The 27,332-nt window shown below is 50.7% G+C and overlaps 1 protein-coding gene across 8 annotated transcripts in view; it reads right to left on the bottom strand.

Annotated features, from left to right (window-relative positions):
* LOC116958713 (myosin-binding protein C, cardiac-type-like) overlaps positions 1 to 17,110 on the bottom strand; it is a 141,048-nt gene extending 123,938 nt beyond the window's left edge. For 7 of the 8 annotated variants that reach the window (XM_032981440.2, XM_076058857.1, XM_032981442.2 and 4 more), the window contains exon 1: positions 17,031 to 17,076. In XM_032981440.2, coding sequence (XP_032837331.1) covers positions 17,031 to 17,061 — 31 coding nt within the window. In that variant the 5' untranslated portion in view covers positions 17,062 to 17,076. Of the gene's footprint in view, positions 1 to 17,030 lie in introns of all 8 variants that reach the window. The other variant, XM_032981443.2, reaches the window with a different exon arrangement.
* Positions 17,111 to 27,332: the final 10,222 nt, after the last annotated feature.

Genomic DNA, 27,332 nt, shown 5'->3' with positions numbered 1-27,332 from the left:
CACGAGGGGGTGGGTGGCCAGCACCACGCCCGACCGCCTTTGTCTCCCTAGTGGCGATGTTTACTACACACCGCCCCAGGTACTCATTTGAGGCTGAGTCGACCTAGGGGATGCCCGGGACCGGTTCAGATAATCGTCACTGGTGTTGGCCGTGAGCGGGAATCGAAACTGGGTCGCCGGGTTCATAGCGCAGCGTAGCGCTAACCACTACACCCACCGCTCCCCACTCAGACACACAGACAGACACACATACACACACTTAGACACAGAGACACACACACGAACAGACACACACACACACAGACACACACGAACAGACACACACACACAGACACACACACAGACACACACACACTCAGACACAGAGACACACACAGACACAAAAGCTAAAGATCCCCCGTATAGCCTTAAGAGACTGTAGGGGCAAGTGCTGTTAGCGAGCACCTATGAAGGCCGGAACGGTACACGAGGGGGTGGGTGGCCAGCACCACGCCCGACCGCCTTTGTCTCCCTAGTGACGATGTTTACACACCGCACCAGGTACCCATTTGAGGCTGAGTCGACCTAGGGGAGGCCCGGGACCGGTTCAGATAATCGTCACTGGTGTTGGCCGTGAGCAGGAATCGAACCCGGGTCGCCAGGTTCATAGCGCAGCGCGCTAACCGCTACACTATCACACACACACACACCTCGGGGCTCCTCCAGAAACAACGAAAAACCACTATGGATGGCCACGTGGAATGTTCGAACACTCACTGTGGAGGAGAGGCTGCCACTCCTCTGTCGGGAGCTGGACCGGTACTGCCTGGATCTCTGTGGCATTCAGGAGGTCCGGTGGACCGGTTCTGGCTCCTGCCACCATGAGGGGTGGACAGTCCTCTACTCGGGGCAGCAGACGGCCAAACAACAGGGAGTGGCTCTTCTTTTGAACAAAAGAATGAAGGGGGCGTGGGAACGTGGCGGTGAGGTGTGGGAAGCTGTAAGCCCCAGGCTACTTTGGGCTCGCCTTCCCATCAATCGGAGGCGAGGAGTGGTGGTCGTGGTTACTTATGTCCCCACCGAAGGCGAACATCCGTGGAGGGATGCAGGCAAGTCCGATGAGTCAGATGCCTTCTATGACCTCCTGTCACAGGTGCTGGCTAAAGTGGCCCCTCGGGATAGAGTCATCATGTTGGGTGACTTCAATGCCCGAGTTGGTCATGATGCTGGCACCTGGTCAGGAGTGATGGGCCAGATCAGCTCAATAACAACGGTAGGAGGCTGCTAGATTTGTGTGCAGCCCATGGGCTTGTAATTACCAACACGCTGTTCCGGCATCGGCGCATCCACACAACATCATGGATGCATGCTGGATCCAAGCAAGAACATCTGCTGGACTACATAGTGACGGACCAGCGGATGCGAGCTCATGTCCTTGACACCAGGACCTACCGTGGAGCTGATCTGCCCTCTGACCATCGATTAGTCATCTGTAAGATGCATCTGCCATTCTTCCACTCCGGTGGTGGGTGTACACCCAGGACCCCATTCCAACCTAAAGTGGCCTGGTCTCAGTTAGCTGAGAATTTCATCATCGCTTGCGGCTGGGATTGGCATCGTCCCCGACTCCTCCTGATGTCGAGGGTAAATGGGCGAGGTTTAGGACTGTGACTCATGCAGCTGCAATGGCTGCTTTGGATACGCGGTCCAGACCTCCCCAGACACCCTGGATGACAGAGGAGTTGTTCAGGATGGTTGAGAAAAAGCGACAGGCCCACTGTCATCGGCTACAGAATCCCACGTCAGAGAATGAGGAGGCTTACCGCAGCCTTCGGTCGGAGGTTCTGAGAGCCGTGAGGCGCTGCAAGGATGGGTGGTGGTCGCGGGTTGCTGAGGAGATGGAGTCTGCCTCAGTGGCCCGCGATCACAAATCTCTATTTAACTCCATCAAAAAAGTAACCTGCAGCACCACACCTATTACCATCATTAGGGGAAAAAACGGTGATCCAATCTCCGACCCCCAGAAACAGGTTTGCAGATTTGCTGAGCATTTCTGTGAGGTCCTGGGGGAGGGGAAACCCTTCAGCCAGAAAAACATCCTGGCACAAAGTGGAGATGACCCTGCTGAGGCTGCGGTGCCTCAAATATTGGAAGAAGTCACCCCCTGTTAGTGGCTGGCTGAGGTGCCATCTGTTGAGGAAGTACTGAAGGCAATCCGGAGTCTGAGACCAGGAAAGGCACCGGGCAGAGATGATCTCCCAAGCGAAATGCTGAGGGAGGGTGGCATTGGTGCACAAACTGCCCTATATTACATCATAACAACAGTCTGGACCACTGGACGGGTTCCGGAGGATTGGAAGGATGCCCTGGTGGTCCCCCTCTTTAAGAAAGGGGACCGCACAGACTGTAACAACTACAGGGGCATCTCACTCCTCAGTGTGCCGGGAAAGGTCCTGGCAAGGATTATTCAACATCGCCTTGCCAGGCACGCTGAGGAGAGGCTTGCGGAGCCCCAATGCGGTTTCAGGAAAGGGCTGTCCTGCACAGATGCCATATTTTCTGTCCGTCTGCTACAGCAGAGGTGTAGGGAATTCCAACAAGACCTACATCTCTGCTTTATTGACCTGGTCAAGGCCTATGATACCATCAGTAGGCCTGGGCTCTGGGTTGATCTTCGTGCTTTTGGAGTCCCTGACCCCCTGCTCACGATCATTAAGAACCTTCATGATGGTGAGTGGGCCGGGTAAAACTACGTGGCCGGGAGTCAGAGCCGTTCCCTGTACACCTTGGGGTGCGACAGGGATGTCCTCTGGCTCCCACATTATTTAACATAAATTTTGACCACGTAGTTCCTGAAGCCTTCAATAGCTGTACCGGCGGAATCTCCATTTGGTACAGATATAATGGGAGGCTGATCGATGCCCGGGTGCGGTCAAGGGATGACTCCCTATTGCTCAACCACGTTATGTATGCCGATGATTTGGTATTAGCTGCTCATTCAGAGGAGGAGTTGGAGATGCTGCTGCTGAGACTGGAGCGTGCCACTAAGAGATGGGGCCTTACCATCAGCCCCACCAAAACTAAACACCTGCCTGGGTATTTTGTACCATCGGACACTCTACCCCCACAACTCCCAATCGGTGATGGGGCAGTTGTGGAGAGAGTGGAGAGTTTCCCATACCTGGGCAGTGTGCTTATGACCGGCTCCAGTTTAACAGCAGAGGTCTCGCTCCGAATCAGTCGAGCGGCAATATCTTTTCATCGGTTGCGTAACACTGTGTGGAAGCTACCTGGTCTGTCGCTCCGCACTAAGCTTCAGGTCTTCTCGGCCACGGTCATTCCTTCCCTTCTCTACGCTTGTGAAACGTGGATCCCTCTAATAGAACATCTTCGCCGGTTAGAAACATTTAGGCTGGCCTGCCTACGATCCATCCTGGGTTTAACCAGACTGGATTGTGTGAGGAGCTCACAAATCCTTGAAAGATCTGGGCAAGGTCCCATCGGTGAGCTCCTCCAGCGGGCAAGGCTGCGATGGCTGGGTTATGTAGCCCGCATGCCCAGCCACCGCATGCCGAAACAGCTTTTGTTCGTCCAGATCGAGGGGGCTAAACGGGCGCGGCACGGGCTAGAGAAGAGATGGAGTGATGTGGTACAGGAGGACGTGGAGCTGAGTGGACTTGCGATTGACTGGTACCAGCTGTGTCAATATCAGCCTCTGTGGAGGAGGCTCGTGAAGAACGCTGCTGGGCAGTTGGAGGTAGTCGCCCTCCAACAACAACGGAGGGCGGAGGAGCGACGCTCACAACAACGAGCGGAGCGCCGGGTGGCTAAAGCACAGCAGGTTGGCACAGTAGGGGGCACAGGTGGTGCATCAGCCAGTCATCTCAGTCAGTCGACCCGTGGCACCTGGGTCTGCCCCGTGACCTCCTGCCAGCGGGCATTCGACACTCCACGTGGCCTCAAGGTACACATGTCCTGGCACAAGCGTCGTGGTGACGTCACCGCCACTTAGTGGCGAATGGCGGTTGTTGTTGAGTGAGTGGGTGAGTGGGTGGGTGAGTGGGTGAGTGCGTGAGTGGGTGCAGGATGAATGAGTCGGTGAGTGAGTGGGTGGGTTAGTGGGTAAGTGGGTGGGTGTGTGGGTGAGTGGGTGGGTGGGTGAGTGAGTGAGTGGGTGCAGGATGAATGAGTGGGTGAGTGAGTGGGTGGGTGAGTGGGTAAGTGGGTGGGTGTGTGGGTGAGTGAGTGAGTGGGTGAGTGAGTGAGTGGGTGCAGGATGAATGAGTGGATGAGTGAGTGGGTGGGTGAGTGGGTAAGTGGGTGGGTGAGTGGGTAAGTAGGTGGGTGGGTGAGTGAGTGAGTGGGTGCAGGATGAATGAGTGGGTGAGTGAGTGGGTGGGTGAGTGGGTAAGTGGGTGGGTGAGTGGGTAAGTGGGTGGGTGAGTGGGTGAGTGGGTGGGTGGGTGGGTGAGTGAGTGGGTGCAGGATGAATGAGTGGGTGAGTGAGTGCTTGGGTGAGTGGGTAAGTGGGTGGGTGAGTGGGTAAGTGGGTGGGTGAGTGGGTGAGTGGGTGGGTGGGTGAGTGAGTGGGTGCAGGATGAATGAGTGGGTGAGTGAATGGGTGGGTGAGTGGGTGGGTGTGTGGGTGAGTGAGTGAGTGTTAAGGCTACACGGGGGATCTTTGCCTTTGTATGTATCTGTGTCTGTGTGTGTCATAATTATTTTTATTCCTTTGGGGGTGCCTTCTGACATACAATCTCTCTCTCTCTCACGCAAAGACAAAGCTCCCCTGGGTAGCACGCGCGGCCTGCTGGGACAAGTGCTGAGACCCAGCACCGACACCCGCACCCACAAACTCTCACAGCATCGCGCCTGCTTGATCATTTGTGGCTGAGTCGACCTAGGGGGGGCGGGGGGTGTCGAGGGTTTGGACACCACCGCTCCTCACTCACACAAGGCACACGCGTGCCCCACAATCATTCCGCGCGCAGCTTGTCTTGAGCGGAGACACGCTGAGACACGTGGAGACACGTGGAGACACCTAAATCTGTCTCGGAGTCAACTAACCTAGGATACCGTGACCCGTTCCTCCATCCACCCCTCCTCCTCCACCCAGCCACGCACTCACCCACACACCGAGCCACACGCTCACCCACACGCTCACCCATCCACTCACTGACTTAACCACCCACCAAATCACCCACTCACCCATCCACTCACCCACCAACTCGCCCGCTCACCCACCCACCCTCTCACCCACCCACTCACCCACTCACCAACCACTCACTGACTCAACCACCCACCAACTCACCCGCTACACCACCCACTCACCCACCCACTCGTCCGTTCACCCACCCACCCACTCACTCACCCACCACTCACGGACTTAACCACCCACCCACTCGCCCGCCCACCCACTCACCCACCCACTCACCCACTCACCAACCACTCACTGACTAAACCACCCACCAACTCACCCGCTCACCCACCCACTCACCCACCCACTCACCCACTCACCAACCACTCACTGACTTAACCACCCACCAACTCACCCGCTCACCCACCCACTCACCCACCCACCCACTCACCCACTCACCAACCACTCACTGACTTAACCACCACCAACTCACCCGCTCACCCACCCACTCACCCACCCACCCACTCACCCACTCACCAACCACTCACTGACTTAACCACCCACCAACTCACCCGCTCACCCACCCACTCACCCACCCACCCACTCACCCACTCACCAACCACTCACTGACTTAACCACCCACCAACTCACCCGCTCACCCACCCACCCACTCACCCACCAACCCACTCACCCACTCACTGACTTAACCACCCACCAACTCACCCGCTGACCCACCCACTCACCCACCCACCCACTCACCCACTCACCAACCACTCACTGACTTAACCACCTACCAACTCACCCGCTCACCCACCCACTCACCCACTCACCAACCACTCACTGACTTAACCACCCACCCACTCACCCACCCACTCACCCACAAACTCACTCACCCACTCACCTACCCACTCACGCACCCACCCCACCCAACCACTAACGCCCTCCCACCTCCAGTCAGTGCTGCTAGCGACTGGCCGCCCGGGGTCGCGTGCAATGCATCCTCCTCCCTTAGACATCTCGCGGATGTTATAATTAATGATCTTATGGTTGGGGGGGGCTGTAGGGGGGGCTGTGGGGGAGGGGGGGTGGTGTGTGTGTGGGGGGTCACCTTACCAATGACCCATTTCGTTTGGCAGGGCTCCGTCAGTGTCACTTACCACATCCTTCAACAAACTTGTCCTGTAACTCGCACGGACCGTGATTGAATGAGGAACGAGAATCTGACCGGGGGTGACTACTCTCAGCTGATGGGTGACTACTCTCAGCTGATGGGTGACTACTCTCACCTGATGGGTGACTACTCTCACCTGATGGGTGACTACAGGCTGACGCTAGGGGTGACTACTCTCACCTGATGGGTGACTACTCTCACCTGATGAGTGACTATAGGATGACGCTAGGGGTGACTACTCTCACCTGATGGGTGACTACTCTCACCTGATGGGTGACTACTCTCACCTGATGGGTGACTACTCTCCCCTGATGGGTGACTACTCTCACCTGATGGGTGACTATAGGATGTCACTGGGGGTGACTACTCTCACCTGATGGGTGACTACTCTCACCTGATGGGTGACTACTCTCACCTGATGGGTGACTATAGGATGTCACTGGGGGTGACTACTCTCACCTGTTGGGTGACTACTCTTACCTGATGGGTGACTACTCTCACCTGATGGGTGACTATAGGATGTCACTGTGGGTGACTACTCTCACCTGATGGGTGACTACTCTCACTGGGGGTGACTACTCTCACCTGATGGGTGACTACAGGCTACTCTCACCTGATGGGTGACTACTCTCACCTGATGGGTGACTACTCTCACCTGATGGGTGACTACTCTCCCCTGATGGGTGACTACTCTCACCTGATGGGTGACTACTCTCACCTGATGGGTGACTACAGGCTGACGCTAGGGGTGACTACTCTCACCTGATGGGTGACTACTCTCACCTGATGGGTGACTACTCTCACCTGATGGGTGACTACTCTCACCTGATGGGTGACTACAGGCTGACGCTAGGGGTGACTACTCTCCCCTGATGGGTGACTACTCTCACCTGATGGGGGTGACTACTCTCCCCTGATGGGTGACTACTCTCACCTGATGGGTGACTACAGGCTGACGCCAGGGGTGACTACTCTCACCTGATGGGTGACTACTCTCACCTGATGGGTGACTACTCTCACCTGATGGGTGACTACAGGCTGACGCCAGGGGTGACTACTCTCACCTGATGGGTGACTACAGGCTGACGCCAGGGGTGACTACTCTCACCTGATGGGTGACTACTCTCACCTGATGGGTGACTACTCTCACCTGATGTGGGTGACTACTCTCACTGGGGGTGACTACTCTCACCTGATGGATGACTACTCTCACCTGATGGGTGACTACTCTCCCCTGATGGGTGACTACTCTCACCTGATGGATGACTACTCTCACCTGATGGGTGACTACTCTCACCTGATGGGTGACTACAGGCTGACGCTAGGGACACGGTGAATCTCACTGTGGGTGACTACTCTCACCTGAAGGGTGACTACTCTCACCTGATGGGCGACTACTCTCAGCTGATGGGTGACTACTCTCACCTGATGGGTGACTACTCTCACTGGGGGTGACTACAGGATGACGCTAGGGGTCACTACTCTCACCTGATGGGTGACTACTCTCACTGGGGGTGACTACTCTCACCTGATGGGTGACTACTCTCACCTGATGGGTGACTACTCTCACCTGATGGGTGACTAGAGGATGACGCTAGGGGTGACTACTCTCACCTGATGGGTGACTACTCTCACTGGGGGTGACTATAGGATGTCACTGGGGGTGACTACTCTCACTGGGGGTGACTACTCTCACCTGATGGGTGACTACTCTCACCTGATGGGTGACTACTCTCACCTGATGGGTGACTACTCTCACCTGATGGGTGACTACAGGCTGACGCTAGGGGTGACTACTCTCACCTGATGGGTGACTACTCTCACCTGATGGGTGACTATAGGATGTCACTGGGGGTGACTACTCTCACTGGGGGTGACTACTCTCACCTGATGGGTGACTACTCTCACCTGATGGGTGACTACTCTCACCTGATGGGTGACTATAGGATGTCACTGGGGGTGACTACTCTCACCTGATGGGTGACTACTCTCACCTGATGGGTGACTACAGGCTGACGCTAGGGGTGACTACTCTCACCTGATGGGTGACTACACTCACCTGATGGGTGACTACTCTCACTGGGTGTGACTACTCTCACCTGATGGGTGACTACTCTCACCTGATGGGTGACTACTCTCACCTGATGGGTGACTACTCTCACCTGATGGGTGACTACAGGCTGACGCCAGGGGTGACTACTCTCACCTGATGGGTGACTACTCTCACCTGATGGGTGACTACTCTCACCTGATGGGGGTGACTACTCTCACTGGGGATGACTACTCTCACCTGATGGGTGACTACTCTCCCCTGATGGGTGACTACTCTCCCCTGATGTGTGACTACAGGCTGACGCCAGGGGTGACTACTCTCACCTGATGGGTGACTACTCTCACCTGATGGGTGACTACTCTCCCCTGATGGGTGACTACTCTCCCCTGATGTGTGACTACTGTCCCCTGATGGGTGACTACTCTCACCTGATGGGTGACTACAGGCTGACGCCAGGGGTGACTACTCTCACCTGATGGGTGACTACTCTCCCCTGATGGGTGACTACTCTCACCTGATGGGTGACTACTCTCACTGGGGGTGACTACTCTCACCTGATGGGTGACTACTCTCACCTGATGGGTGACTACTATCACCTGATTGGTGACTGCAGGTTGACGCTAGGGGTGACTACTCTCACCTGATGGGTGACTACACTCACCTGATGGGTGACTAGAGGATGACGCTAGGGGTGACTACTCTCACCTGATGGGTGACTACTCTCACCTGATGGGTGACTATAGGATGTCACTGGGGGTGACTACTCTCACCTGATGGGTGACTACTCTCACTGGGGGTGACTACTCTCACCTGATGGGTGACTACTCTCACCTGATGGGTGACTACTCTCACCTGATGGGTGACTATAGGATGTCACTGGGGGTGACTACTCTCACCTGATGGGTGACTACTCTCACCTGATGGGTGACTACAGGCTGACGCCAGGGGTGACTACTCTCACCTGATGGGTGACTACTCTCACCTGATGGGTGACTATAGGATGTCACTGTGGGTGACTACTCTCACCTGATGGGTGACTACTCTCACCTGATGGGTGACTACTCTCACCTGATGGGTGACTACAGGATGACGCCAGGGGTGACTACTCTCACCTGATGGGTGACTACTCTCACCTGATGGGTGACTATAGGATGTCACTGTGGGTGACTACTCTCACCTGATGTGGGTGACTACTCTCACCTGATGGGTGACTACAGGCTGACGCCAGGGGTGACTACTCTCACCTGATGGGTGACTACTCTCCCCTGATGGGTGACTACTCTCACCTGATGGGTGACTACAGGCTGACGCCAGGGAGACGGTGAATCTCACTGGGGGTGACTACTCTCACCTGATGGGTGACTACTCTTACCTGATGGGCGACTACTCTCAGCTGATGGGTGACTACTGTCCCCTGATGGGTGACTACTCTCACCTGATGGGTGACTACTCTCACCTGATGGGTGACTACTCTCACCTGATGGGTGACTACAGGCTGACGCTAGGGAGACGGTGAATCTCACTGGGGGTGACTACTCTCACCTGATATGGGTGACTACTCTCCCCTGATGGGTGACTACTCTCACCTGATGGGTGACTACAGGCTAACGCTAGGGAGACGGTGAATCTCACTGGGGGTCACTACTCTCACCTGATGGGTGACTACTCTCACCTGATGGGTGACTACAGGCTGACGCCAGGGAGACGGTGAATCTCAGCGGTAGAGGGGACACTTGGGGACACTGTGGGGTTGGCGCATTACGAGACGCGTATGGACAGCTGATGGGACGATTCTTCTATTAAAAGTCCTTGCGACCTCCCGCTCACGCTCAATAAACACATCCAGCACGTTCATCACCGTACACTTCGTCACCACAGCCCATAAACACATCGTTCAGTCGCCAGCTGAAACACACACACGCGTAAACACACACTCATTGACTCACACACACACATATAAACACACTCATTGACTCACACACACACACTCACCCACACACATAAACACACACTCGTTAACTCATACACACACACATAAACACACACTCATTAACTCACACACATATAAACACACTCATTGACTCACACACACACTCACCCACACACATAAACACACACTCATTAACTCACTCACCCACACCCCATAAACACATCGTTCAGTCGCCAGCTGAAACACACACACACATAAACACACACTCATTAACTCACACGCACACACATAAACACACACTCATTAACTCACTAAAAAACACACACACACATAAACACACACTCATTGACTCACTAAAAACACTCACACACACATAAACACACGCTCATTAACTCACACACAGTAACAACAACCGCCATTCGCCACTAAGTGGCGGTGACGTCACCACGACCCTTGTGCCAGGCTATGTGCACCCTGAGGCCACGTGAAGTGTCGAACGCCCGCTGGCAGGAGGTCACGGGGCAGACCCAGGTGCCACGGGTCGACTGACTGAGATGACTGGCTGATGCACCACCTGTGCCCCCTACTGTGCCAACCTGCTGTGCTTTAGACACCCGGCGCTCCGCTCGTTGTTGTGAGCGTCGCTCCTCCGCCCTCCGTTGTTGTTGGAGGGCGACTGCCTCCAACTGCCCAGTAGCGTCCTTCACGAGCCTCCTCCACAGAGGCCAATCTTCACACCGCTGGTACCAGTCATTGGCAAGTCCACTCAGCTCCACGTCCTCCTGTACCACATCACTCCATCTCTTCTCTAGCCCGTGCCGCACCCGTTTAGCCCCCTCGATCCGGCCGAACAAAAGCTGTTTCGGCATGCGGTGGCTGGGCATGCGGGCTACATGACCCAGCCAACGCAGCCTTGCCTGCCGGAGGAGCTCACCGATGAGACCGTGCCCAGGTCTTTCAAGGATTTGTGAGCTCCTCGCACAATCCAGCCTGGTTAAACCCAGGATGGATCGTAGGCAGGCCAGCCTAAATGTTTCTGATCGGCAAAGATGTTCCATTAGGGGAAGTCCACGTTTCGCAAGCGTAGAGAAGGGAGGGAATGACCGTGGCTGAGAAGACCTGAAGCTTAGTGCGGAGCGACAGACCAGGTAGCTTCCACACAGCGTTACGCAACCGATGAAAAGATATTGCCGCTCGACTGATTTGGAGTGAGACCTCTGCTGTTAAACTGGAGCCGGTCATAAGCACACTGCCCAGGTATGGGAAACTCTCCACTCTCTCCACAACTGCCCCATCACCGATTGGGAGTTGTGGGGGTTGAGTGTCCGATGGTACAAAATACCCAGGCAGGTGCTTAGTTTTGGTGGGGCTGATGGTAAGGCCCCATCTCTTAGTGGCACGCTCTAGTCTCAGCAGCAGCGTCTCCAACTCCTCCTCTGAATGAGCAGCTATTACCAAATCATCGGCATACATAACGTGGTTGAGCAATAGGGAGCCATCCCTTGACCGCACTCGGGCATCGATCAGCCTCCCATTATATCTGTACCATATGGAGATTCCCCCGGTACAGCTATTGAAGGCTTCACGAACTACGTGGTCAAAATAGATGTTAAATAATGTGGGAGCCAGAGGACATCCCTGTCGCACCCCAAGGTGTACAGGGAATGGCTCTGACTCCCGGCCACGTAGTTTTACCCAGGCCCGCTCAGCATGATGAAGGTCCTTAATGATCATGAGCAGAGGGTCAGGTACTCCAAAAGCACGAAGAACCCAGAGCCCAGACCTACTGATGGTATCATAGGCCTTGACCAGGTCAATAAAGCAGAGATGTAGGTCTTGCTGGAATTCCCTACACCTCTGCTGTAGCAGACGGACAGAAAATAATGGCATCTGTGCAGGACCGCCCTTTCCTGAAACCGCATTGGGGCTCCGCAAGCCTCTCCTCAGCGTGCCTGGCAAGGCGATGTTGAATAATCCTTGCCAGGACCTTTCCCGGCACACTGAGGAGTGAGATGCCCCTGTAGTTGTTACAGTCTGTGCGGTCCCCCTTCTTAAAGAGGGGGACCACCAGCGCATCCTTCCAATCCTGCGGAACCCGTCAGTGGTCTAGACTGTTGTTATGATGTCATATAGGGCAGTCTGTGCACAAACGCTACCCTCCCTCAGCATTTCGCTTGGGAGATCATCTCTGCACGCTGCCTTTCCTGGTCTCAGACTCCGGATCGCCTTCAGTACTTCCTCAACAGATGGCACCTCAGCCAGCCACTCACAGGGGGTGACTTCTTCCAATATTTAAGGCACCGCAGGCTCAGCAGTGTCATCTTCACTTTGTGCCACGATGTTTTCCTGGCTGAGGGATTTTCCCTCCCCCAGGACCTCACAGAAATGCTCAGCAAATCTGCAAACCTGTTCCTGGGGGTCGGAGATTGGATCACCGTTTTTTCCCCTGATGGTAATAGGTGTGGCGCTGCTGGTTACTTTTTTGATGGAGTTAAATAGAGATTTGTGATCGCGGGCCACTGAGGCAGACTCCATCTCCTCAGCAACCCGCGACCACCACCCATCCTTGCAACGCCTCACGGCTCTCCGAACCTCCGAGCGAAGGCTGCGGTAAGCCTCCTCATTCTCTGACGTGACATTCTGTAGACGATGACAGTGGGCCTGTCGCTTTTTCTCAACCATCCTGACCACCTCCTCTGTCAGCTAGGGTCTCTGGGGAGGTCTGGACCGCGTACCCAAAGCAGCCATTGCAGCTGCATGAGTCACAGTCCTAAATCTCGCCCATTTACCCTCGACATCAGGAGGAGTCGGGGACGATGCCAATCCCAGCCGCAAGCGATGATAAAATTCTTGCTTGCAACTTTCATCAGATAACTGAGACCAGTCACTATGTAGTCCAGCAGATGTTCTTGCTTGGACCCGACATGCATCCATGATGTTGTGTGGATGCGCCGATGCCGGAACAGCATGTTGGTAATTACAAGCCCATGGGCTGCACAAAAATCTAGCAGCCTCCTACCGTTGTTTATTGAGTTGATCTAGCCCATGCCCTCAAATCACTCCAGACCAGGTGCCAGTATCATGACCAACTCGGGCAGTGAAGTCACCCAACATGATGACTCTATCCCGAGGGGCCACTTTAGCCATCACCTGTGACAGGAGGTCATGGAAGGCATCTGACTCATCGGCTTTGCCTGCATCCCTCCACCGATGTTCGTCTTCGGTGGGGGCATAAGTAACCACGACCACCACTCCTCGCCTCCGGTTGATGGGAAGGCGAGCCCAAAGTAGCCTGGGGCTTACAGCTTCCCACACCTCACCGCCACGCTCCCACGCCCCCTTCATTCTTTTGTTTAAAAGAAGAGCCACACCCTGTTGTTTGGCAGTCTGCTGCCCCGAGTAGAGGACTGTCCACCCCTTATGGTGGCAGGAGCCAGAACCGGTCCACCCGACCTCCTGAATGCCACAGAGATCCAGGCGGTACCGGTCCAGCTCCCGACAGAGGAGTGGCAGCCTCTCCTCCGCAGTGAGCGTTCGAACATTCCACGTGGCCACCCGTAGTGGCTTTTTGTTGTTTCTGGAGGAGCCCCGAGGGTAGAGATTCAATCTCCTGGCTCCGCCAATTGGGGTTTGGCCAGGAGACGTCATAGACGCCTGGCCCCCCGGGGCCTCCGGCACAAGCTTATTAGTTACATATTTCAGTTTAACTCGTGGTTTAGTGGTAATTAATTGAAGGTGGAGGAGTTACCAGCCCCTCGAACCCGTCCAGAGCCCCCGTTTAGCCACTGTGGTGGACACAGACTCCATGAGGGGAGGAGCCAATCGGAATTGGCCATCCCCCCACAGCACTGTCCACGACAAAGTTGCCCGTCCGGCACCGCGAGGAGGTAGGGGGTTGTTTAACTCACACACACTGTCACACACACTCACACACATAAACACACACTCATTAACTCACACACATAAACACACAATCATTAACTCACACTCACTCACACATAAACACACACTCATTAACTCACACACATAAACACACAATCATTAACTCACACACACACATAAACACACACTCATTAACTCACACACATAAACACACAATCATTAACTCACATTCACTCACACATAAACAAACACTAATTAACTCACACACACACACATAAACACACAATCATTAACTCACACTCACACACATAAACACACACTCATTAACTCACACACACACATAAACACACACTCATTAACTCACACACACTCACACACACATTAACTCACACTCATTAACTCACACACACTCACACACATAAACACACACTCATTAACTCACACACACTCACACACATAGACACACACTCATTAACTCACACACACACACATAAACACACACTCATTAACTCACACACACACTCACACACATTAACAAACACTCATTAACTCACACACACACACATAAACACACACTCATTAACTCACACACACACACACATAAACCCACACTCATTAACTCACACACTCACACACACACATAAACACACACTCATTGACACACTCACACACATATAAACGCACACTCATTAACTCACACACTCACACACATATAAACTCACACTCATTAACTCACACACTCACACACATATAAACTCACACTCATTAACTCACTCACACACACATTAACACACATTCATTAACTCACTCACCCATTCACTCAACCACTCACCCACTCACCCACCCACTCATCACCTCATCACACATCATCACCTCATCACCTCATTACGCATCATCACCTCATTACACATCATCGCCTCATCAAATGATCATCACCTCATCACATCATCATCACCTCATCACATCATCATCACCTCATCACATCATCACCTCATCACATCATCATCACCTCATTACACATCGCCTTGACTCACCATCATCACCTCATCACACATCACCTCATCACACACATCATCACACATCACCTCATCACACACATCATCACCTCATCACACACATCATCACCTCATCACAGACATCATCATTACCTCATCACACATCACCTCATCACACATCATCACCTCATCACACATCACCTCATCACACACATCATCACCTCATCACACATCATCACCTCATCACATGATCATCACCTCATCACCTCATCAGACACATCATCATCACCTCATCACACATCGCCTTGACATCATCATCACCTCATCACATCATCATCACCTCATACATCATCATCACCTCATTACACATCGCCTTGACTCATCATCATCACCTCATCACACATCACCTCATCACACACATCATCACACATCACCTCATCACACATCATCACCTCATCACAAACATCATCACCTCACCACACATCATCACCTCATCACATGATCATCACCTCATTACATCATCATCACCTCATCACATCATCATCACCTCATCACATGATCATCACCTCATTACATCATCATCACCTCATCACATCATCATCACCTCATCACATCATCACCTCATCACATCATCATCACCTCATCACATGATCATCACCTCATTACATCATCATCACCTCATCACATCATCATCACATCATTACCTCATTACACATCATCACCTCATCACATCATCACCTCATCACATCATCATCACCTCATTACACATCACCTCATCACGTCATCACCTCATTACACATCATCACCTCATTACACATCACCTTGACACATCATCACCTCATCACACACCACCTCATCACACACATCATCATCACATCATCACCTCATCACACACATCATCACCTCATTACACATCATCACCTCATTACACATCAAACTTGACACATCATCACCTCATCACACATCACCTCATCACATCATCACCTCATCACACATCATCACCTCATCACACACATCATGACCTCATCACACATCATCACCTCATCACATGATCATCACCTCATCACACACATCATCATCACCTCATCACACATCATCACCTCATCACACACATCATCATCACCTCATCACATCATCACCTCATCACACACATCATCATCACACATCACCTCATCACACACATCATCACCTCATCACACACATCATCATCACCTCATCACACATCATCACCTCATCATCACCTCATCACACACATCATCATCACACATCATCACCTCATCACACACATCATCACCTCATCACACATCATCACCTCATCACGCACATCATCATCTCATCACACATCATCACCTCATCACACACATCATCATCACCTCATCACCTCATCACACACATCATCACACATCACCTCATCACACACATCATCATCACACATCACCTCATCACACACATCATCACCTCATCACACACATCATCACCTCATCACTTCATCACCTCATCACAGACATCATCATCACCTCATCACATCATCACCTCATCACACATCATCACCTCATCACACATCACCACCTCATCACACACATCACACACATCATCACCTCATCACACATCATCACCTCATCACACACATCATCACCTCATCACACATCATCACCTCATCACATGATCATCACCTCATCACACATTATCACCTCATCACACATCACCTCACCACATCATCACATCATCACCTCATCACACATCACCTCATCACCTCACCACATCATCACATCATCATCACCGCCTCACAAAAAAACAAATGGACAGTTTGTTTGGCAGTTAACTCGGCGACGTCACCAGCCGATGACCCCATGACCCCATGACCCCACCACCAGTGACCCTACCATGCTCACCTGGCTTCTTTGCTACCGGCATGGTTGATGTGCTGCCAGATATGACGAGAGGGGCGGGTGTGGGTGGATCCTTATGTACCACCAGGCCACGCCCACCGGCCACTAGGCCACGCCTGCCAACAAATAGACAACGCCCATCGGTCACTAGGTCACGCCCAGCAACCACTAGACCACGCCCTCCGGTCACTAGTTTGCGCCCACTAACCACGACACCACGCCCATGGTCAATAGACCACGCCAACCAACCGCTAGGCTACGCCCACGGGCCACTAGGCCACGCCCAAAAACCAATAGACCACGCCCAGCAACCACTCAGGCCACGTGAAGTGTCTCAGCCACAGCACGTTAGGAGTGTCAAGTAGAAGACAGTTTCACAAACTACACACACACAGACACACACACAGACACACACACAGACACACACACACAGACACTCACACACAGACACACACAGACACCTATAACAGACACACACAGACACACACACAGACACACACACAGACACACACAGACACACACACAGACACACACACAGACACTCACACACAGACACACACACAGACACCTATAACAGACACACACAGACACACACACAGACACACACACAGACACACACAGACACACACACAGACACACACAGACACCTACACACACAGACACACACACAGACACACACAGACACACACACAGACACACACAGACACCTACACACACACAGACACCTAAACACACAGACACACACAGACACCAACACACAACAACAACAGCCATTCACCACTAAGTTGCGGTGACGTCACCACGACGCTTGTGCCAGGCTATGTGCACCCTGAGGCCACGTGAAGTGTCGAACGCCCGCTGGCAGGAGGTCACGGGGCAGACCCAGGTGCCACGGGTCGACTGACTGAGATGACTGGCTGATGCACCACCTGTGCCCCCTACTGTGCCAACTGCTGTGCTTTAGCCACCCGGCGCTCCGCTCGTTGTTGTGAGCGTCGCTCCTCCGCCCTCCGTTGTTGTTGGAGGGCGACTGCCTCCAACTGCCCAGCAGCGTCCTTCACGAGCCTCCTCCACAGGGGCCGATCTTGACACCGCTGGTACCAGTCATCGGCAAGTCCACTCAGCTCCACGTCCTCCTGTACCACATCACTCCATCTCTTCTCTAGCCCGTGCCGCGCCCGCTTAGCCCCCTCAATCCGGCCAAACAAAAGCTGTTTCGGCATGCGGTGGCTGGGCATGCGGGCTACATGACCCAGCCAACGCAGCCTTGCCTGCCGGAGGAGCTCACCGATGGGACCTTGCCCAGACCTTTCAAGGATTTTTGAGCTCCTCACACAATCCAGCCTGCAGGTTAAACCCAGGATGGATCGTAGGCAGGCCAGCCTAAATGTTTCCAACCGGCGAAGATGCTCCATTACACACACACACAGACACACACACAGATACCTACACAGGCACCTACACACACAGACGCACACACACACACATAGACACCTACACACAAACACAGACACCTACACACACACAGAGACATACACACAGACACACACAGACACACACAGAGACTCATACAAAACCATAGAGACCCACAGAGACTCATACAGAACCGTAGACACACACAGAGACTCATACAGAACCATAGACACACACAGAGACTCATACAGAACCATAGACACACACAGAGACTCATACAGAACCATAGACACAGACAGACTCATACAGAACCATAGACACCCACAGAGACTCACACAGAACAATAGACACACACAGAGACTCATACAGAACCATAGACACCCACAGAGACTCATACAGAACCATAGACACACACATAGACTCATACAGAACCATAGACACACACAGAGACTCATACAGAACCATAGACACACACAGAGACTCATACAGAACCATAGACACACACAGAGACTCATACAGAACCATAGAGGCCCACAGAGACTCACACAGAACCATAGAGACCCACAGAGACTCATACAGAACCATAGAGACCCATATAGACTCATACAGAACCATAGACACCCACAGAGACTCATACAGAACCATAGACACCCACAGAGACTCATACAGACCCATAGAGACCCACAGCGACTCATACAGAACCATAGACACCCACAGAGACTCATACAGAACCGTAGACACACACAGAGACTCATACAGAACCATAGACACACACAAAGACTCATACAGAACCATAGACACCCACAGAGACTCATACAGAACCATAGACACCCACAGAGCCTCATACAGAACCATAGACACCCACAGAGACTCATACAGAACCATAGACACACAGAGAGACTCATACAGAACCATAGACACACACAGAGACTCATACAGAACCATAGACACACACAGAGACTCAAACAGAATCATAGAGACCCACAGAGACTCATACAGAACCATAGACACACACAGAGACTCATACAGAACCATAGACACCCAAAGAGACTCATACAGAACCATAGACACACAGAGAGACTCATACAGAACCATAGACACACACAGAGACTGATACAGAACCATAGACACCCAAAGAGACTCATACAGAACCATAGACACACACAGAGACTCATACAGAACCATAGAGACCCACAGAGACTCATACAGAACCATAGACACCCACAGAGACTCACACATAACCATAGACACACACAGAGACTCATACAGAACCATAGACACACACATAGACTCATACAGAACCATAGACACCCACAGTGACTCATACAGAACCATAGACACCCAAAGAGACTCACACAGAACCATAGACACACACAGAGACTCATACAGAACCATAGACACCTACAGATACGTGGGAGGTAGGCCACGCCCACTATACGCTTATCACGCCCACACGCAGAAGACCACGCCCGCCCGTGCTAGACCTCGCCCACACGTAACAGACCACGCCCACACATGACAGACCACGCCCACATGTATCAGGCAACGCCCACATACAATAAACCACGCTCACTGGTAGTAGACCACGCCCAACGTTGGTAAACCGCGCCCGCCACTAGTAGACCACGCCCACCCAAGCCAGGACACGCCCATACGCAACGAGACCACGCCCCCTCCCCATCACGAGACCCTGGCGCGGTTCTTGACTCATCACGGCGGGTCCGGGGGCAGGCGACGTTTCGGGCAACGGCCCTCCCCGAGCCATCTAATTGGTTCGCTCTCGCGACAGGGCAACGATGTTGCGACCGCGGCCACACACACACACGCAAAGATATATGGGGCCGTCCATAAATGACGTCACGCGAATTTGGATACGATTTTTGACCCCTCCCCCTCGTCACAGGGCGTCACAAAAAGTCAGACCCCCCCCCTCAAATATGACGTCACAAAGCTCTGCCCCACCCCCCCCAAAATAAAATAAAACATGCATCAAATCAATAAAATAATAAAAATATAAAACAATACAATTATTGTAAAACAATACAATTATTATTCTTGGTTCTTTCGGTAAAGTCACCACCACGTAGATAGGGAAACAATAAAAGAATAAAAATATAAAACAATAAAATTATTGTTAAACAATAAAATTATTATTCTTGGTTCTTTCGGTAAAGTCACCACCACGTAGAAGGGAAACAATAAAATAATAAAAATATAAAACAATAAAATTATTGTAAAACAATAAAATTATTATTCTTGGTTCTTTCGGTAAAGTCACCACCACGTAGAAGGGAAACAATAAAATAATAAAAATATAAAACAATAAAATTATTGTAAAACAATAAAATAATTATTCTTGGTTCTTTCGGTAAAGTCACCACCACGTAGAAGGGAAACAATAAAATAATAAAAATACAAAACAATAAAATTATTGTAAAACAATAAAATAATTATTCTTGGTTCTTTCGGTAAAGTCACCACCACGTAGAAGGGAAACAATAAAATAATAAAAATATAAAACAATAAAATTATTGTAAAACAATAAAATTATTATTCTTGGTTCTTTCGGTAATGTCACCACGTAGAAGGGAAACAATAAAATAATAAAAATATAAAACAATAAATTTATTGTAAAAAAATTAAATTATTATTCTTGGTTCTTTCGGTAAAGTCACCACCACGTAGAAGGGAAACAATAAAATAATAAAAATATAAAACAATAAAATTATTGTAAAACAATAAAATTATTATTCTTGGTTCTTTCGGTAAAGTCACCACGTAGAAGGGAAACAATAAAATAATGAAAATATAAAACAATAAAATTATTGTAAAACAATAAAAATTTTATTCTTGGTTCTTTCGGTAAAGTCACCACGTAGAAGGGAAACAATAAAATAATGAAAATATAAAACAATAAAATTATTGTAAAGCAATGAAATTTTTATTCTTGGTTCTTTCGGTAAAGTCACCACGTAGAAGGGAAACAATAAAATAATGAAAATATAAAACAAATTAAAATTATTGTAAAACAATAAAATTATTATTTTTGGTTCTTTCGATAAAGGCACCACGTAGAAGGGAAACAATAAATAATAAAAATACAAAACAATAAAATTATTGTAAAACAATTAAATTATTATTTTTGGTTCTTTCGGTAAAGTCACCACGTAGAAGGGAAACAATAAAATAATAAAAATATAAAACAATAAAAACAATGAAAAAAAACATTGTTTGAAAAAACATTGTTTTATATTGTTTTATTATTTTATTGTTTCCCTTCTACGTGACTTTAACGAAAGAACCAAGAATATTATTTAAAGTTGCGCATGTTGATGTGACGTCACATTTCTCAAGCCCCTCCCCCTCGTCACGCATCGTCACAAATGTCTGACCCCGCCCCCTCCCCCCCTAGGTGTGTGACGTCATTTATGGACGGCCCCACATATAGGTACGTGTAGATTATTACACGTAAATAATTAAATATCGATAATTTTATATTAATGCAAACAATAAAATGTGATTGCTTCAACATAATCTCCATGAATTTTGATTTAAAGCTTTCGTGCCTGCAGTGATTCATATTCTTTGTGCTTTCGGTAAAGTCACGTAGAAGGGAAACAACATAAAATAAAATATATTTTTATTATTTTATTGTTTCCCTTCTACGTGACTTTACCGAAAGAACCAAGAATATAATCTCCATATATATGTAAAAGGCAAAGTTGTGAATGTGTGTGTCTGTTCAAAATGTTTAGCGTACTTCCCGACATGCAACAAGCTGTAAATTTGCCATGTGGGTACTTTCCAGACTGTACACCATGCACAAATTATAAAAAATACATTTCGATTTAAAGCTTTCGTGACTGCAATGATTCATCTTCTTTGGTTCTTTCGGTAAAGTCACGTAGAATGAGAATAAAATAATAAATTGACAAAATTAAATATAAAATAACACGATAATTATTGTGTTATTTTATTTTATCAATTTATTATTTTATTCTCATTCTACGTGACTTTACGGAAAGCATAAAATACATTTTGATTTAAAGCTTTCGTGACTGCAGTAATTCATATTCTTAGTTTTTTCGGTAAAGTCACGTTGAAGGGAAACAACAAAATAACAAAATATATATAAAACAATAAAAAAATTCTCACGACGTTTCGACCATAACTCAAACGGTCATCTGAAGATGACCGTTTGTTGTTTCTCTTCAACGTGACTTTACCGAAAAAACTAAGAATATAAAAATACATTTTTATATTTTTTTTGGGGGGGGGGGGGGGTGGGGGAGCTCAATAATGCTTTTATTTTTTTTATTTTGCACGGCAAGTGAGCTGTGACGTCACATCTGTCACGTGACCCGCGCATGTGGAAGCGTAACGCAGGGCAGTGGTTAGCGCGCCGTCTGTGGTGCCACAACAGCGGAGCCGCTCCGTCGAAACCGGGCCCGTCGCTGACCAAGAAGCCACCCGGCTCCCATCACAGCACTTCCCCCGCCCCCACCTAAACACACACTCAAGTAGGGCCTCACGGGGAGGGGAGGGGGGGGCACCTGCCCCGAGTTGTTACCCGAGAGGCCCCCTCGTGGGGGTGCTCCACGGTTTCTCAGGGTCAGGGAATTGGCAGGCGCACCCCCCCCAACCCCAGGCCAAATGTCACTGCGGCTCCGTGGCTTAACTTAGAATTAAATGACCACGGAGAACTCGCTGAGAACCGCAGTGAGGAGATGCCCAGGACACACGCGGACCAGCAGACAGGCGGGGAGCGGGGCAGCGCGGGTTAAGCGTCTCTACCCATGGTGCACCGCGGGCTAGCGTCTCTACCCATGGTGCACCGCGGATTAACGGCCCGACCCGTGATGCACCGCGGATTAACGGCCAGACCCATGATGCACCGCGGATTAACGGCCCTACCCATGATGCACCGCGGATTAACGGCCCTACCCATGATGCACCGCGGATTAACGGCCCTACCCGTGATGCACCGCGGATTAACGGCCCTACCCATGATGCACCGCGGATTAACGGCCCTACCCATGATGCACCGCGGATTAACGGCCCTACCCATGATGCACCGCGGATTAACGGCCCTACCCATGATGCACCGCCGATGGGCGCTGGGAGGGCTTTGAAAGAAGCATAAAAGGGGACGCTTTGGGGAAGCAAGGGGCCATTTTTTTTATTTGACTGGAGATCAACAGGAGGGAGGGATCGGGGAGCCGTCAACCTCACTGTTACTCGCACGTCCGTGAGACGGGGCAGAGAACAGCCAGATGCTGGTTACAGCATCGTCTATCCGCGACCTCCATCGCTGCGAGGTCGGACCGTAAGTACGAGGGAGAGAGGTAAGACAAAGGGACGAAATTCGGTCCATTAAGTATCAGGCGGTAGCGAGATAGGCTAGACCTGCCCTGCTGGACCGTACCGACACGCACGGTCTAGTTCGATACTCGCGGGGAATAGAACCACCGATAGGACAAAGCTGTGTCGTGGTCACTGCGAGTGCGAGGAGGGAGACGGAGTGTCTGGTGTTCGCATACCGGTACGAGTGCGTACGGAGTGTCGTGTGTTCGCGCGCATACGCGGCTGTTTGCAGCGAGTAAGGGAGTAGAACGTGCTTAGTGCCCGTACCTGTACGATCGTTTAAGGTATCGTTCAGCGCGCGCGTGCCTACACGAATATCTTCGGCGGTGCCCAGCGCTCCCGTACCTGCGCAACAGCCTGCAGTAGCAATAGCCTAGAGTAGCAATAGCCTAGAGTAGCAATAGCCTAGAGTAGCAATAGCCTAGAGTAGCAATAGCCTAGAGTAGCAATAGCCTAGAGTAGCAATAGCCTAGAGTAGCAATAGCCTAGAGTAGCAATAGCCTAGAGTAGCGCTTTGCGCTCGCGCGCCCGTGTGGCGATGTGGCGGTCGCGCACCCGCGCGATTGTCTAATAGCGGATTAAGCGCCTGGCGTGTGTGAATACGCAAGCGGTGTAAACGGCCCGTTAAATCGGAGCAAAGTCATCGCGGGCGTGTTTGTTTTTGCCGAAGCGCGTGGAGCGTGGGTGGGAGGGAATCCCACGGCGGAGCGTGCCGCGCCTGGTTATCCCCGTGCTGGACGGGGTTTTGCTTTGCCAGCGCGCTCACCGCGACACGCCGCCATTGAACAGGGTAGCGCATCGCGAGCGGAAAGCGCGCGAGCCGCTAATTAAAGCTACGCAAACGCGGTCGACATCCCAGGCAGAGGTACAGGGGGGCGAGGCGTTAGGGGTCGGTGGTCTGGACCTGACAGAGCAGCCGGGGGGGTAGCGGTGTGAGTGGAACGGGGGAGTCGGTGGGCAACGGCCCCGACAATTCAGTGATGGCGGGGGACGGTAGCCAACACACTGTCTGTGTGTGTCTGTGTGTGTATCTGTGTGTGTGAGTCTGTGTGTGTGTCTGTGTGTGTCTGTGTGTGTGTCTGTGTGTGTATCTGAGTGTGTGTGTGTCTGTGTGTGTCTGTGTGTCTGTGTGTGTATCTGAGTGTGTGTGTCTGTGTGTGTGTGTGTGTCTGTGTGTGTGTGTCTGTGTGTGTGGAACATCGTCGCCGGTTAGAAACATTTAGGCTGGCCTGCCTAAGATCCATCCTGGGTTTAACCAGACTGGATTGTGTGAGGAGCTCACAAATCCTTGAAAGATCTGGGCAGGGTCCCATCGGTGAGCTCCTCCGGCAGGCAAGGCTGCGATGGCTGGGTCATGTAGCCCGCATGCCCAGCCACCGCATGCCGAAACAGCTTTTGTTTGGCCGGATTGAGGGGGCTAAGCGGGCGCGGCACAGGCTAGAGAAGAGATGGACTGATGTGGTGCAGGAGGACGTGGAGAGGACTTGCCGATGACTGGTATCAGCGGTGTCAAGATCGGCCTCTGTGGAGGAGGCTCGTGAAGGATGCTACTGGGCAGTTGGAGGCAGTCGCCCTCCAACAACAACGGAGGGCGGAGGAGCGATGCTCACAACAACGAGCGGAGCGCCGGGTGGCTAAAGCACAGCAGGTTGGCACAGTAGGGGGCAAAGGTGGTGCATCAGCCAGTCATCTCAGTCAGTCGACCCGTGGCACCTGGGTCTGCCCCGTGACCTCCTGCCAGCGGGCATTCGACACTACACGTGGCCTCAATGTGCACATGGCCTGGCACAAGCGTCGTGGTGACGTCACCGCCACCTAGTGGCGAATGGCGGTTGTTGTTGTTGTGTGTGTGTGTCTGTGTGTGTCTGTGTGTGTGTAGGTGTGTGTGTAGGTGTGTGTCTGTGTGTGTGTGGGGAGCGGTAGTGTATCGGTTAGCGCTACGCTGCGCTGTGAACCTGGCGACCCGGGTTCGATTCCCGCTCACGGCCAACACCAGTGACGATTATCTGAACCGGTCCCGGGCCTCCCCTAGGTCGACTCAGCCTCAAATGAGTACCTGGTGCGGTGTGTAAACATCGCCACTGGGGAGACAAAGGCGGTCGGGCGTGGTGCTGGCCACCCACCCCCTCGTGTACCGTTCCGGCCTTCATAGGTGCTCGCTAACAGCACTTGCCCCTACAGTCTGTTAAGGCTATACGTGGGATCTTTGTCTGTGTGTGTGGTGGGGGGGGGGAGCGGTGGGTGTAGTGGTTAGCGCACCGCGTTACGAACCCGGCGGCCCGAGTTCGATTCCCGCTCACGGCCACCCACCGCAAGTGACGATTATTTCAACCTGGTCCTGGGCCTCCCCTAGGTCGACTCAGCCTCAAACGAGTAAATAATGCGGCGTGTGAACATCGCCACTGGGGAGACAAAGGCGGCCGGGTGTGGTGGATCCAAGTCCCGGGCGAAGCCGGTTAGTACAGCTCATCACGTATAAATATTCTTGGTTCTTTCGGTAAAGTCACGTAAGAAGGAAAAACATGAAACAATAATTTTTTGGCTGTGGTTTTCACACCTGATGATGATTGCTTGTGTTGCAGTTGAAACGTCGTGAGAATTTTATTGTTTTATATTTTTATTATTTTATTGTTTCCCTTCTACGTGGTGACTTTACCGAAAGAACCAAGAATAATAATTTTATTGTTTTATATTTTTATTATTTTATTGTTTCCCTTCTACGTGGTGGTGACTTTACCGAAAGAACCAAGAATAATAATTTTATTGTTTTACAATAATTTTATTGTTTTATATTTTTATTATTTTATTGTTTCCCTATCTACGTGGTGGTGACTTTACCGAAAGAACCAAGAATAATAATTTTATTGTTTTACAATAATTGTATTGTTTTATATTTTTATTATTTTATTGTTTACCTTCTACGTGGTGGTGACTTTACCGAAAGAACCAAGAATAATAATTTTATTTTTTACAATAATTTTATTGTTTTATATTTTTATTATTTTATTGTTTCCCTTCTATGTGGTGACTTTACCGAAAGAACCAAGAATAATAATTTAATTGTTTTACAATAATTTAATTGTTCTATATTTTTATTATTTTATTGTTTCCCTTCTACGTGGTGACTTTACCGAAAGAACCAAGAATATGAATCCCTGCAGTCACGAAAGCTTTAAATAAAAATACGTATAAATAATTAAATACGATTAAAATAATTTGATACAATAAAAATGTTAATTATTAAATATAAATAATTGAATACGAATACATGCAAATAATTAAATATAGACAATTAAAATGAATTGATGTTAGTAATAAAATATAGATTTTTTTACATTTCTAATTTAATATTAATAAATAAAAAAAATAAATGTGCATCGCTTCGACCTCCCCTACCCCGGATGTAACGTCATCACGGCGACTCCCCAATCGCGCGATGATGTCATCGCGGCTGTCCCCACCCTCGAGTATGACGTCACCACGGCGACCACCTCTCTCGCGTGACGTCTCCGCGGCGTC

This window comes from Petromyzon marinus, assembly GCF_048934315.1.
Source record: "Petromyzon marinus isolate PM22_M1 ecotype Great Lakes invasive population chromosome 80 unlocalized genomic scaffold, UKy_Petmar_22M1.pri1.0 chr80_unloc.1, whole genome shotgun sequence".
Taxonomy (NCBI): domain Eukaryota; kingdom Metazoa; phylum Chordata; class Hyperoartia; order Petromyzontiformes; family Petromyzontidae; genus Petromyzon; species Petromyzon marinus.
The sequence above is the reverse complement of the archived record's forward strand: the minus strand, read 5'-3'. Positions and strand labels throughout refer to the sequence as shown.